The following is a 13,615-nucleotide window of genomic DNA, read 5'->3' as shown; positions in this document are numbered from 1 at the left end:
CTATCACTCAGGTGCCACAATGTACCACTTAATTGCGTTGATGGCAAATCAACCGTATTGTTACTACAGATCCATGAAACTCCAGTGCATCCAACTAATTTTGTAGAAGAATATCAATGAGTTCGATAAAACCATCAGATTCTCTCACACATCTTTGAAACTTTACTCCAAAGAGGTCTAAACTCCATTCATTGTTGCACAAGATCACAAGACATGAATCACAATTTGATTTTGTAGGAAGAAATTTTCAGAGTCTGTGGTTGGATATCGAATTAGTATAGGCTTCTATTTTTATGATTTAATCATTTTTTTTTTTATGTTTTATTGTAATTTTTGTAATTCTAGGAGTTAGGGTAGAAAGATGAGGGTAGAAACGTTTGATGAATTGTAGAAGAAGGAAAAAAAAAAAAAAAAGATTACAGTGAAAGGACTTAATAAAGACTAAAGAGAGAGGAAAAAAAAAAAACACAATTAGCAATTAATAAGGAAAGAGATAATGAGGATGCTATTAATTTGGTAAGTATTTAATGATATAATGATGAATAATAGTGTTTTCTTTTAACCGTTTGATTTTTAGAAATCTATGATTTAAAAAATGTGTAACTTTTATGAAGTTACATTAGGTGTAACTTGAACCCATCTATATGTGTATATATATATATATATATATATATATATTATTTTATCTAAAAAGGAAGGAGTTTATCTCTCTTTTGTTTTGTACAGGGAAATCAAGTTTTGCCTATCTTATAAAATTTTTATAAAAATTACCGTATTTTATTTTAATATTAATCAAATGCTCATTTAAATGAATTAGCGAATTAGGTTTTTATCTATTGATGTCATATGAGTTTCTTTTTTCAAATTGAATTTTTTTTTGAAAACTTTTAAAATTGAAATTCAAAAAAGTAATAATATCTTCTTCTCTTTCTTTTTTTTTTTTCTTTTTTTTTTTGAGAAACAAGTAATAATATCTTTAAATAGCATGTTGATTAGAAAAAATTTTCAAAAATTATTGAGATTTTTAAAACTATCAATTGCATATGTTATTAGTTCATTATAATATATATTTCCTTATTAAAAGATTTACTTTCAAACGTTTAAATATGCAGCTGTCACAATATCGTGAGTTGGCAAAGTCAATGTTAGTTAGTAATTTCTATATTTTATCTCAAAAAATGTTAGTAATTAGAAAACTTTTTCAAACGTGTGAGATTCTAAAACTATCAATTACCTGTATATATTTCCTTATTAAGGGATTCATTGTTAAATGTTTTTAGATCATTAATATGGGAATTGATATTTGTATTGATTATATATTGCCAAGATTAACAAATCTTACTAACTTTACTAGGCCATTTTCTGTTGATTTGATTCGTCAAAGCACGTTTTTAAATCCTTGATATGGGAATTGATATTTGTATTGATGATATATTACCAAGATTAACAATCATATTAATGTAACCAGGCTATTTCCTATTGATTTGATTAGTCAAAGCAATAAAAAGAGGAAAAATTATTGAATTATACTCTTAGAGTACTATAAATACGTACTTCATCCTCTCATATAACTTATGGGTTCCACCATAAATTTAATTAGTGAAACCTACAGTTATGTGAGAAAAAAAAAGTATTTATAGTACTCTGAAAATACCCAATAATTACGTTAAAAAGAGTGGGGACCGCTTGCGAAACTTTCTTATTTCCTAAATATATAGTTAAATAGCTGAGTTAGTTGTGTCTGGAGAGTAGGAACTGCTTGCAAATCTTTTTGGTCTATTACATTAATGAGGCAAGACTTTTGAGCAATAATTTAACGCCTTTAACGTGATACAAAACTGAGACATAATATACATATTATGTGTTTTGTACCTGATACATAATATACTAATCATGTGTCAAAGCACAAGAATGTTAGATCAACTCAAACCCAACCCACACTCTAAACTGAAAACGACACTAGAAACAAGACCACCTCCCATACACCCCACTCCTTTATGACATCCTATTCTCTCCAGTCTCTTCCTTCGTGAATGACCCCGTTTTATTTTGGGTTGTCACATCTTACTCCCCTCATTGTGAATCTAAAAGTTTGCAGGTTGTTGTCAAAAATTAATGTCCATTCTATGAATCTAAAAGCTTACAAATTACGCACATCACCTTTTATACGTTCTTACCCACATACAATCACAATTAACAACCACTGTTCGTAAAGGCAGTGGTCGATAAATCACCACATTTTGTTTTCATAGCCACACTCTGTGATTCACTGTTGCCGGAATTTTGACTTCGCATCCTTCCTCTTTCACACGAAACCCTCTCATAGCCCCCCTTGACAATTTCCAAACATGAGGGCACAACTCTCTGTATAAATATAACAGTGCTGTTCAAACAATTCCCTATCGCCAAAACTCTTTGCCATGTCTTCAAGAATTCTTCAGTGGCTAAGCCTTGTGGGGATCATATGGCTTCAATCCATAAACGGAACAAACTCAAATTTTCCTGCCTATTCTTCTCAGCTCAAGCAACTCCTTTCCATATCCCAAGTACAACTCAACAACCTTGCCTTTGCCTCCGATGCCGGAAAACTCTTTGGTTGTTTTGCTGGCATTGCATCTATTTACCTACCACTTTGGCTAGTCCTTATTATCGGTTCTGCTCTAGGTTTGATTGGTTACGGCGTGCAATATCTCTTTCTAATCAACCAAATTTCTTCACTGTCTTATGGCCATATCTTCTTACTCACTGTTATTGCAGGAAATAGTATATGTTGGATTAACACTGTCTGTTATGTTATTGCTATACGAAACTTCCCTTCTAATCGCCAGATTGTGGTGGGGTTGACAACTAGCTATGTTGGTTTAAGTGCAAAGATCTATACAGATATCGTTGATGCTAAGTTTTCTTCTTCACCCACTGAAAGAGCTAAAGCCTATCTCTTTCTCAACTCTATATTACCTGTCATAATTTGCGTCATAGCGTCCCCACTAGCCAGAGTAGTTGATGTTAAAAGTTCCAGAAATATGGGAGTTGGGTTCATTACAATGTTTGTGATAACAATAGCCACTGGAGTCTATGCTGTGTTCAGTAGTTTGGAGTTCATGTCGAGTAAATTATCTTCAATGAGTAACGCCATTGGCATTTTCGTGTTCCTATTAGCCCCACTAGTCATTCCGGTAGTTGAAAAAATTATGGAAGTAGTGAGAAAATTGAATATAAAAACCGAAATGAAAGTGTATGATTTTACCGTAGAAGACAATGAAGGTGCAGAAAGAATGGAGAGTGGGGTCAAAGTGCGAGAAGAAGCTAGCGAAGAGGTACATGAGGTTGGTGCTAAAGAAGAGATTGGAGTGAAGGTGATGCTAACAAGATTGGATTTCTGGTTATATTTCTTTGTGTATTTCTTTGGTGCGACACTTGGGCTAGTGTTCTTGAACAACTTGGGACAAATAGCTGAGTCCCGTGGCTACTCGGGTACATCAACTTTGGTCTCATTGTCCTCTTCTTTTGGGTTCTTTGGCCGACTCATGCCGTCCTTGATGGATTACTTCTTCTCAAGGTAACTCTTTCTTTTTCTTCCTACAAATTACATTATGCCTGTACTCTATCGTTGAATTTTGGTGCAGTACTGTACCATATGTATTTAATGCAAATTAGCAAACATGCATAAATGTGTTAGTTGATTGTATTTAAGAGCAACACTTCCTGGTATAGAAAAACAGTAAAAATGCTTTCCCTTTGTGCCAAATTTGTAATTTTTGGACTTTGGTTTGGATCTTTCAGGACAAAGCATATGATCTCTAGGCCAGCGACAATTATAGCATTGATGGCTCCAACAGCAGGAGCTTTCTTGTTACTCACCAACAGTGCCGACCTGTCACTCCACATCAGCAGTGCCATTATAGGTGTGTGTAGTGGTGCAATTACTTCGATCGCTGTATCCACAACTACCGAGCTGTTTGGAACGAAGAATTTCTCAGTAAATCATAATGTTGTGGTGGCAAATATCCCAATAGGATCATTTCTCTTTGGTTACTTGGCAGCTTGTCTTTACCGCAAGGAAGGAAATGGACATGGAAAATGCATGGGCATGGATTGCTACAAATACACTTTCATCATCTGGGGTTCCCTTTGTATTTTTGGAACTTTCTTAGCTGTAGTTCTATATGCTCGAACACGAAAGTTTTATAGGCAAAGAGTATAGGATATATGTATACTCGTATTTCCTAGTTCTTGTAATCCTACCCAATGACATATACCCTAATGTTTGTTTTAAACTTTAATTAAAAAAAAAAAAAAAAGGCTTCCAAGTTTTCTCATGGTTGAGCATATTATTAATCTTATATTGTCTTTCATTTAATGGCATGTAATAACGTGACAATATTGTGCAATATTGTTGCCATGTGCTACATGACATTATTGTTGTTATTTACACTGGATAATTGACATCGTTCTAATCTGAAAATACTGTTTCATTGGTGCCTTACTGAATTGATATTAAGTATTGCATCAATTGAATACCAAATCGCATAAGTATAATCGTTACGCAATCCTACACTCATCCATTGCTCATCTCGATGGGAACCTTTAGCTTCGATGATATGGCGATGTTGACTTTCACCGATTTCTTTGATGTTTATAGCTAATTAGCTATACTACAAGTTCTATAATAGTATACAGTCACAAAAATCTTTATTCATCATGATAAAACTTTTTTTTTTGAGAATGATCATGATAAAACTTAAAAAGTCACAAAATGCTTTTGAAATTATTTTGACTTAATTGAACTTATATTATTCAGTTTTAGAAACTCACTATTTTGTTGATGGTAATATTTGGATTTGTCTTTTTATTTTATATATATATATATATATATCTTACATCAAGTGGAGAATGAGGATTCAAACTCAAATTCTCTTTCGTAGGAGAACTAAATAGTGCCATTAAATTATGAGGCTCTTGACAAAAATGTACACACATAAGAGATAGATAATTTAAACCTAAATTCTTCTACACTATGGAAGAAGTAAGAAATATTATTGCTCTACAAAAGTATCTTAACAAATCAATTGTATTTTCTTTGTAAATATTCCTCATGCGATCATATTTTTTAATTTAGGAAAATTTCTAACAATACTATTTGCACAGTATTCGTGCACATATTTCTCATTTTTAGATTAAATGTTGTACTACCAGAGGACAAAATAATTATTCAATTATTAACACATTTATTTAACTTCAAATCAAAATTAAAAATATGATTGAGATGTACATGCTACACACAAAGTATTTGCATAAGAGATGTTAGTGGTTTTTTGGTTTAGATGGAGGATGTTACATCTCACCTCCATGACGTTCTTGTAGCCGACCATGGCTGATTTTCTTTTTCATTAATAAAGTTATAATGTCTTGATTCTCAAAAAAAAAAGAAAAAAAAAAAAAGAAAAGAAAAAGTATCTGCATAGGAGATATTGCAAATAGCAATTATAACATTCCCTTTTTGAGTTTTGTGATCCTCTAATTAAGAAAAAAACCACAACTTCCAGTGCTTTACGAAATTCTCTTTTAATAAAAAGTTTGACCAAACTAACCATAATGAAATCCGAGTGGTTTCAAATAGAAAAGGTCTTTCTTTCTATTTTGGTGGGGGGTTTTGAAATATAAAATCTGCAACTTTAAGGATTAGATGCTGTTGCATTTTTATTGGACTCAACCAAAAAAAAAAAGTATCTGCATAGGAGATATTGCAAATAGCAATTATAACATTCCCTTTTTGAGTTTTGTGATCCTCTAATTAAGACAAAAACCACAACTTCCAGAGCTTTACGAAATTCTCTTTTAATAAAAAGTTTGACCAAGCTAACCATAATGAAATCCGAGTGGTTTCAAATAGAAAAGGTCTTTCTTTCTATTTTGGTGGTGGGCTTTGAAATATAAAATCTGTAACTTTAAGGATTAGATGCTGTTGCATTTTTATTGGAAAATATATTGCCATGTACATAGAAGTTCCAAAATAAGATTTGCCTATAGGCTAAGTATCAGATTATCAGACGTTTACACTTGATTTGAATTAATAACTCACACAATGTTAATTAGCATCAGTTTTGTTTTGCAATTTCGTGCAAGGCAATTTTTAAAATGCCAGATATTTGCTCTCATTAGGCTGTGGAATTCTACTCAGTAAATGATTTGTTAGCCTCTATATATATATATATATATGTGTGTGTGTGTGTGTGTGTGTGCACGCGCGCGCGGGCATTCTATTTTTTCAATTATTTAGCTCAAGGTAAAGTTTCTAATTATCGAACAATAAATATATGAGGTTTGAACTTTCCACTTATACCAAAAATCAATTATTGTATTGGCCCAATGATAAAGAAAAAAAAAAACTATCATAGAGCAGACACAGGACACCCAATGGTGGAGCTATGATTTCAGTTTAGAAGGGGCAAAATTAAAAGACAAGATTGAAAATAAAAGTAATTTAAATATTATTAATAAATGTTAGTAACAAAATTGATAATCAATTATATACTAATAATGCAAATGTCATACAAAATCTAACATAATATAAACTCTAATTTATTTTTCATACATAGTTTAATTTACTCAATTGGAAGATTAGTAGAATACACCTTGCTATGAGTTTGTTTAGAATTTAAATCTAAATCATTATTATAATTTGGTTTCTCAATAATCACAATTGATTTTACGTATATATTTCATATTATTAAAATAAATTAAACAATAAATTATAAATAATAACAATAAATATTAAGAGTTTAATCTAAATATATAGAATTTAAACATGTAATTTGATTTTTTAAAATAAATTGAGAAAATAAATCAATATTAAAGTGCGATAAATATAGCAATATACCCATAAATGCATCCTCATGATCTTAAATGCCCTTAAAAAATTATGCAAAACTCAACATTTATTTCTCTATTCTTTTAAGTACTAAGTAATTAAAAATTTGGTTCTATAGAAAAACTAAAGTGTTTGAAAGTTGAAATTGTGAAAAAGTTAAAATAGAAGAGAAAAAGATTAGTGGAGTCTAAGGTTTTAGTTTGATACAAATGATACATACATACATATATATGTGTATATATATATATATATATAAATTTTTTTGGGTAAACGTTATGATTATGTGGGATTACCTCATCCAAAGAAAAATTGCCTTGAGAAAAGTACTGAGGGAAAAAGATAAATGGGTTTTAAGTAGGACCCACGAAACTTTTTTTTGTTTGAAAAAGAGCCAAAATAATGTTCGGAAGATTTGTGCCTAAGATTGCTTTTTCTTCTCTAAGGGTCCGTTTAGTTCCCGTAAAATATTTTTTGAAAAATAATTATATTTTGAAAATGCTATTTTTCAGAAAAGGAAAATATTTTCAAGTGTTTGGTTATATTATGAAAATTGTTGTGGAAAATATTTTCATGTGTTTGGTTCTATTAGGAAAATGTTATTTTCCTACAATTTTTTCACATTTTCTTAGCATCCAAACAAATTTTATTACAAAAAATTTCAACATCACAGCCAATTCAACAACAAATTCTAGCAGCAAATTTCGCCAACAACAACAACAACAACAACAACATCCGACAACAACAACACAACAACAACAACAACACAATGCAAATTCCGGCAACAACAATGCAAATTCTGGCAACAACGCAAACCGAGTCGTCGACGAGATCAAGGAAGAGAGAGTGATGGGTCGTCGGCTCTGGTTCTGGGTTTGGGTCGAGCGATGGGTCGTCTGGGTCTGGCGATGGGTCGAGCGATGGGTCGTTTGGGTCAAGCAATGGGTCGAGCGATGGGTCGTGGCAGTGGGTCGCCGGCTTTGGCTCTGGGTTTGTGGGTCGAGCGATGGGTCGCCGGCTCTGGTTCTGGGTTTGGGTCGAGCAATGGGTCGTCTGGGTCTGGCGATGGGTCGAGCGATGGGTCGTCTAGGTCGAGCGATGGGTCGTGGCGGTGGGTCGCCGACTTTGGCTCTTGTTCGTGGGTCACTCCGTTTCTTCCTTCCTCTCTCTCTCTCTCTCTCTCTCTCTCTCTCTCTCTCTCTCCGGAAATACTTTGAAGTGAAAATAGGTACTGAAAATGATTTCCGTTAGGTAAGGGAAAATTGGAAGTGATTTTTCCGGAAAATTCTATTTTCCGGAATAGCCAAACACGCGAAAATGTGGAAAATCATTTCCGGAAATGATTTACTCCCAATTCAAACGCAGCCTAAGTATGAGATGTTTGTGTCAAAGTCAAAATGCTTTATACTATTTTTAGATTTTTTTTTTTTTGTTCAGATTATGTTTTAGAGATCGTTTTATAGTTCATACTATTTTCGCAATCAATCTATTTGAGCTTCCGTTTACACAACATCATAAGCATGGGCATGATGCACGTGGAGAGTGGTCGAAATCTTTATGATCATAAGATCCATAGTCTTCTTGTGGACACCCAAATCTACAATCATTTTCATAACATGCTTATGTATCATTTTTTTTATTGAATTATAAAATTTATACATGAGACTACCATGAGTACTTATTGAAGAAAAAAAAAATGAATATAGGTGTACCAATCACAAGGTGATATTTAATCTCAGCTTGGTTGGAACAATAGAAAAGTAGAACAATAAAAAATATATTTGTTTTTCATCATATGTGTTTGGTAGAAATAATGAAAAATAAATGAAATAATAAAAAATAAATTACTATTATTCCCTTATTTTAAAAAACTGGAAGTAATTTTGTACTTTTCTTTTCATTGTTATTTTCTCTTCAATATTTTTTCTTGATTTGAAGGAAAAAAATTATGGGCCCAAATAAAAAACTTTTATCCACCCATTTTCTTTCCTCAACATTTTCATTCCAACTAAACTATAAAAAGGCACTTTTTCTTCTCCCATTGAAAATGCGAGTGTGTATGGAGTCTTACTAAAATCCACAAAGGGGGCTAATGAAAGGTTTACCAAGTTCCCTCTTCCCTCGTACATAAGGGTTTGGCAGCCCATAAAGCTGTCTCATACTCGCACATGCTCAGAGCTCATCATTGTCGAGAAAAATTTTCAGATGGGACCCATATACACTTTATTGGTTGAGGAACTTTATTAGGGATAATGTGGTTGATAGGAAATAGTTTTTCCTTTGAAAAAATCAACCGAACAAGTGTTTCCCTTCTCTCCTACAAATGACGTAAGGATGACGGTTGGGTTTGATCAGTTTTGTACATGTCTTTTCCTTTCGAGGCCCATGCATGTGTTTAGGCGAATAAGCATGTTATCAATATTGCTTGTGCTAGGTATTCACGAAACCGTAGCTCCCATCAAATTCAGATTTGTGTCATGTTTTTAAAGAAAAAAAAAGTCGTATTCTGAGAAGTATATTGCTTGGAATCGATTTATTCCTTTAAAAAAAAATTGGTACAAGGCAAACCAATTTGTAAAAGATCTTACTTCGACTTGTTTACAAATTTCATGATAATGTAAATGTCAAATGAATATTTAATGAGTCATACAAGTTAAAGGTTATTTGTAGGATGAGATCAAGAAACTCAATATAGAAGCAAATTATGAAGATTTCGATTGTCTTTCGATCAATCAAGAATCAAGAGTACTGAAGTGTTTTAATTCTTGAAATTGGATGTTTGCTTAGATTGCGTGCCCTAGCTACTAATTACACCAAGTAAAAATGGACTTTATAACTTACTTTATAAAGAAAAGAAAACCTATTGCCATGCACAAAATCTGAGAAATCATCTAAGCCTATTCCCACATATCCTCTTCAAAGAGTGAATACTCAAGTTGATCAAGGCTGAAATCACAAAACCCAATACGTTGTACTGCGGCGCAAAAAATTCAAGGAGTATTTCCATGTTAAATTATATGTGCCGTTTGGATACTAGTAAAGTTGCATTGCGTTTCACTTGTTGCGTTTTTCTTCCTTTTTTTTTTTTTTTTTGCCGGCTTTTTTGACTTTGGGGACAAAATTTACTGTGCGTGTACTGTATGTGTACTGTTCTACTGTTCATGCAATATTTAATATTAAAAGTGGGTCTCACAAACTATTCACATATTTAAAAATTATTTAACTACAGTGTTTTCAGCAACAATCAGTTTTTATCAACTTTTAGCAACAATAAGTGCTATCCAAACGGACCCATATACTTTTTGTTTACCTATTCTAATTAGATTTAGGAAATTGATTTGCATAAAGGGGAAGATGATATAAAATTAATCTTTCAAATCAATTGGTAATTTTATAGTTCATAGTTGATTATTCAATTGATACTGTTTGGAATTTTTTTTTTTTTTTTAAATTTTAAAATCTTTTATGAAATGAATGATGAATGCATATGTAATACTTCTTGTATGGCCGGCATTGTGCACCCGATAGCCGAAAGGTAATAGGTTACCCTCAAAATCAAACATAGCTGCTCTGTGTATTTTTATTGGTCACAAATGAATGTGGCTTGGACTATATTCTCCACATGGTTGGGCCAATAAACTACTCCGGCTACTAAATACCGCAAATATCACCATCTTTATTCTTTAGGCATGAAAGTTATGCTAGCGCAGTGGCATGTGCTTCCCCCATGTGGCCCTATAAACTTCTCTCTCTTTTATTTTATGAGCTATAGTTATTGCTAGCTACTCAATTGGTTACTAGTTAGTAGTTACTACTTTTCTTATATGAGAGGAAGATTTTAAGACAGTCCCTTACATGTTAACCATAAATTTTACTTTTAGCATAAAGTTAACGTTTGTTCTAAGAGTATTGGTTTAGGAACTATTTTTAGATATTTTTTTATAGAAAAAGAAAAATGCAATTGACATTTTTGACAGCTTTTAATATTTCTCATAAAAGTGGTATTAAAATTTTCTTAATATGGTTTATTAACAAATATTTTAAAGATATTTGTTAACAAAATCCTTAATTTAAGCCATATGTTAATCAACTTGTGATCAACTTTGTGACTTTTGAGGACTGAGGGCCACACATAGACTTAAATGCAAATTTGTGGCTAAAGATAATCCATGTTGATCTCATAAGACTGATCAGTAGCTGCTAATCTTTCATTTTCGTGTAGATCTTTTTGCTAGGAAAGAAGAATGCATTAAAGAAACCAAAACATGGCAAACACAAAGACGGAATTAGAGGAAGAAATATCCACATCAAGGGCCTTTCATATTGAAAGAGAAGAAACAAATGGAAGAATCTTGTCTCTGTTCCAATCTTATAGGATCATCTTCTTAAATAGTGAGAAATATCGTTGTCGCTTCTCTCAAGAACTCATATATCAGCCACAAGTCCTCAATGCCAGCTCACTATTTGTTTAATTAATTTAGTATTTGTGTGTATTATATTTTAACTCATTTTTTACTTAAAAATTAACGTGTTTTGTTAATGAAATTTATGGTGTATTTGTATTAAAACCTCATTTTCTCATCTTTCTACTTGTATGTATTTTTGCTTGCAAAAAAAAAAAAAAAATTAACTAACAGTAACAAATTTTAAAAATATACTGTATATGCTTTCGTGTGTCTGACATGTGATGACACACTCAGTTCTTGGCCAAGCTATATTATACTCCAATTCATTATCTTAAGTTAAAAGATTAAATGATGCCAGACAGATTTACACAGGGCCAGAAGAATTATTACGTTGAAATTAATAGCAAAATTTTGTAAAAACTTCCTTGCTTTTTTCTATGCAAATTAGGTTATAAAGTCTTGTAAAACTGGTAAGAGAATCTCCTAGTTTTAATAACAAATAAAAATTTATTTTTCGAATAGCCAAATAAATTTTTTTGATATTTATGAGCCAATTTTTTTATTTGTATATACTAGATGTATAGTAATATAAAATAGTACAATAAACACAACTCAATATATAAATGTAGAATTATAAAATTCATTGTGTACAACCAAAAAAATTTTTTTTTTTAATTAAATTTCAACAAATTTTAGCAAAGACTGAAAAAAGAATCAATCAATTTTTTTTTTAAGAGAGTTTCAACCTATAGTGTCCGCTTTTGATGATAACTCTTTATCATCAGATCAAGACACCAATTAGTTTTTGGTGTAGGCGGGAATTGAACCACAAATCTCTTATTCAATCGTCTGAGATTTTACTAGTTGAGCTAACTGAAACCTATCAATCAACTATCATTACTCTAAGGATAGAGAAAAAAAAAAGCATTTATTGTTTTCCCTTTAATTTTTAAAATATTTTTAGGTAAACATGGCAAAAGACTCTGAACTTTGGGGTAGTAGCCATTACACCCCTGAAATTTTATTTTAACCAATTTACTTTATAAGCTTTATTGATGTGCCAAATAGAGGAATATGCTATTCTACCGTTAATATATTAACAGAATAGTCACATGACATGCATGTGAATTTTAGGTAATTGTCATTATACTCTCTGAACTTTGAAAAAAGAAAAGAAAAAAAGAAGCCATATGACACGCATGTGAATTTTAAAAAAACCAAATTCAATTCCACAAAATCCATATTATAAACTGTTCTTACTACAAAAACAAATCCAGATTATAAACTGTTCTTACCTCCAATTTCTCATTTGTAAATTCTATTAATATGTATGAAACAAACAAGCTCACATAAATATTCCCCACCCCGAAAATTAAACCAAACCATGAAATTGCAACAGAAACTCAAGCAAATACAACAATTTAATTCTAGAAGCCTTCAATAGCAAAAGTGAATAGTCCACCGATGATTCTCTTTCAAGTTTCAACCTCAAATACCTATGTTCAAACAAATCATACTGGAAAAAGCAAAACCATACACTATCATTGACTAGCCACATTCCAAGTGCGTTGAAAAAGATCATTGAAACCTCAAAGAGTGTTTTGTACTTTTGCTACCCACCCGCCCCCTAAAACAAAAAAGAGATAATGGGACGGTTTGTTAGTGAAACATTCCCCCACTCTCCCACCCACAAAAGAGCTCATGGGACGGTCTGATTAAAACTTCGGGTGATAGGGAGATCAGTGAGAAAATGGGAGGAGGTAAAATGAAAATGGGACGGTTTGTTAGTGAAACATTCCCCACTCTCCCACCCACAAAAGAGTTAATGGGACGGTTTGATTAGAACTTTGGGTGATAGGGAGATCAATGAGGAAATGGGGGAGGTAAAATGAAAAGAGATAAGGGAGAAAAATTAAAAATTAAAAGAGAGGAAAAAAAAAAAAGTAAACATTTTTTTTACGTGGATTTAATAGACTCAAAAGTCAAAATGATATAATTTTAGAGTATTAAAACTAAGTTGTTTGAGTTATGGTGGAACTTAAAACAACTTAGTTTTAATATTCTAATCGAATCGAATCAATTCCAATAATCAAATATTGTATGAACCATTTTAGCTAGAATGGCAAGAATGTAGATTCTTTGGTATTTTCCATAGGTTTGATGAAATTATGCTACTTGAAACCATTCTATTTCAAATTCTTAAACTCTTATCCCAATATCTCAAAATTGAGTCCATTCCTTAGGTACAATTATTTTTAGGAATACCAGAAGTCAACCATGTCACTCATTAGAATACTTTTTTTGAGGATTGTTGAGAAGAACATTTAAGGAATGTTTGATA

General features: G+C 31.9%; 1 protein-coding gene across 1 annotated transcript; it reads left to right on the top strand.

Annotated features, from left to right (window-relative positions):
- Positions 1-2,222: 2,222 nt before the first annotated feature.
- On the top strand, positions 2,223-4,301 carry LOC112000474 (protein NUCLEAR FUSION DEFECTIVE 4). The gene is made up of 2 exons (XM_024032614.2): positions 2,223-3,559; positions 3,784-4,301. Exons 1-2 carry the CDS (start codon positions 2,421-2,423, stop codon positions 4,202-4,204), a joined length of 1,560 nt encoding a protein of 519 aa, XP_023888382.1. The 5' UTR covers positions 2,223-2,420; the 3' UTR covers positions 4,205-4,301.
- The last annotated feature ends 9,314 nt before the right edge of the window (positions 4,302-13,615 follow it).

Source organism: Quercus suber, unplaced genomic scaffold, assembly GCF_002906115.3.
Source record: "Quercus suber isolate HL8 unplaced genomic scaffold, Cork oak 2.0 scaffold_24, whole genome shotgun sequence".
In the NCBI taxonomy this organism is placed as follows: Eukaryota; Viridiplantae; Streptophyta; class Magnoliopsida; order Fagales; family Fagaceae; genus Quercus; species Quercus suber.
The sequence above is the reverse complement of the archived record's forward strand: the minus strand, read 5'-3'. Positions and strand labels throughout refer to the sequence as shown.